This window comes from Arachis ipaensis, chromosome B07 (assembly GCF_000816755.2).
Source record: "Arachis ipaensis cultivar K30076 chromosome B07, Araip1.1, whole genome shotgun sequence".
In the NCBI taxonomy this organism is placed as follows: domain Eukaryota; kingdom Viridiplantae; phylum Streptophyta; class Magnoliopsida; order Fabales; family Fabaceae; genus Arachis; species Arachis ipaensis.
In genome coordinates this window covers 101,384,030-101,386,083 of record NC_029791.2, presented here as the reverse complement: position 1 = coordinate 101,386,083, position 2,054 = coordinate 101,384,030, and the positions used below count along the sequence as shown (strand labels likewise).

The 2,054-nt window shown below is 40.9% G+C and overlaps 1 protein-coding gene across 1 annotated transcript; it reads right to left on the bottom strand.

The window, feature by feature from the left end:
• LOC107607516 lies at positions 267–1,457 on the bottom strand. Its single transcript, XM_016309464.1, has 2 exons — positions 578–1,457; positions 267–430 (listed from the first exon to the last, which is right to left on the bottom strand). Exons 1-2 carry the CDS (start codon positions 1,455–1,457, stop codon positions 267–269), a joined length of 1,044 nt encoding a protein of 347 aa, XP_016164950.1.

Sequence of the window (2,054 nt, the reverse complement as noted above, 5' to 3'; positions counted from 1 at the left end):
CCACTTGACTCCTTGATGATTTCTACATGTTCCAAGGAAAGGACCTTTCTGATTGTGAACACTTGAGGTAACCAAGATGGAAGTGTTGGAAGCTGTGTTGAGATTGGTAGATGGTGGGCAGATATCACCTTGTTCCCAGGGGAAAAATCTTTTGTAGGAATTTTCTTAGTCCTCCATCCTCTTGGCAATTTCTTCACAACTCTTTTCTCTTCTTCCAGTAGTGCTCCAGTGACTCTTGTGTTAGGGAGTTCCTTGTTAGATGCTCTTCATAACTCTTGTGGCTTCAGTTCGTTCTTGAGTTCTCTTGGTTGTTGTATCTCTTGAAATTCTTGCTTGTTCACCAAAGATTGTTTCAGGGGTTCTGCTTCTGATTCACTGTTGCTTTCCTCTATGCACATGTTGTTGTGATCATCCTTCGGCTCTTTAGGTTCTGGCTCAAATTCAGATGTAGGTTTGAAAACATAGAAGGTGAGATGTTCATCATGTATTCTCAGGATTAACTCTCCTTGTTCCACATCTATGAGTGCTCCAGCAGTGGCTAGAAATAGTCTCCCCAAATTAATGGGATGGAGGTAACTTTTTTCCATGTCCAGAATAACAAAGTCAGTGGGGACGAAGTAACTTCCCACTTTGACCAATACAATCTCGACTACTCCTTCGGCTTGCTTCTGAGTTTTATCAGCCAATTGGATAATTACATCTGTGGATCTCAGCTCATTGATTTGCAACTTCTTCATAAAAGACAGAGGCATCACGTTTATGCTAGCTCCTAGATCACAAAATCCTCTGTTGGTATAGGGAATATGAAAGCTCCCCGGATCTTTTTTCTTCAGGAGTACATTCTTCTTGATGAGGGCACTACATTCCTTGTTCATTACCACTGTTTGTCCCCCTTTTAAGGTTCCTTTCTTGGTCAGCAGCTCTTTTATGCACTTGATGTACGTAGGCATCTGTTGGAGGATTTTGATGAAGGGGATGTTGACACTGAGGGATGCAAACATGTCTAGGAATCTTGAATATGACTTTTCTTTCTCACATTCCCTGAGTCTCTGGGGAAATGGTGCCCTTGACACATAAGGTTTTGGCATTTCCTTCCTTGTTGATTCTTTTCTCTGTGCAGATCCAGTTCTTTGTTTCTTTTCCTCTAAGTTGCCCTGGGAACTTCCTTGGCTATTCTCTTTTGGCTTGCTGGTGTCTTCTTCCAGGATTTCTTCATTTGCAAGAGTAACTGCCTTACAATCTTCCCATCTCACCTTCTTCATTTCCCCTTTTGGATTTTTCTCAGTGTCACTTGGGAAACTATCAGTGGACTTCGGAATTTGCTGTGAAAGATGTTCTACTTGAGATTCGATATTCTTAATAATCTCTCCTCGACTTTTTATACTACCTCTCACTTCTTCCTTGAATTTTTTCATGTCTTCAGACTCCTTGCAAAAATTTGCAAGCATAGCTTCCATTTTGGACATTCTGTCATCGTCATGTGGTGATAGTTGGTTGGAATTGGAGTGTTGAGAGTGGTAATAAACCCATATTTTATGATATATTTTGTGCTTAATTTGAGTGATTTATTCAACCCTTCACCCAATTATTCATATTAATTTCATAGTTTTACTTTCCCTTCCTCATTATGTGATGTATGTGAAAAAACAAGTTTTCTATGCTTTAAAATTAATTATTTTAATTACCTTTATTTCCATTCGATGCCGTGATTAGTGTGTTGAGTAGTTTCAGATCTTCTAAGGCAGGAATGACTTAAAGGATGGAAAAGAAAACATACAAAGATGGAAGGAAAGCACAAAACGGAGTTTCTAAAGAAACTGGCATCCACGCGATCGCATGGGCGACGCGGACGCATGCCAAGCGCGAATCGACAGCGACGCGGCCGCATGACTGACGCGACCGCGCGCTAGTGCGCGGAAATTGTGATTACACTTTAATTATGTAAAAAATTCCTCTCTTTTTCTTTCCCTGGTAATGGCGCCAAAAACATGATGCCAAGACCATGGTTCACAACTCCGTGTAACTAACCAGCAAGTGCACTGGGTCGTCCAAGT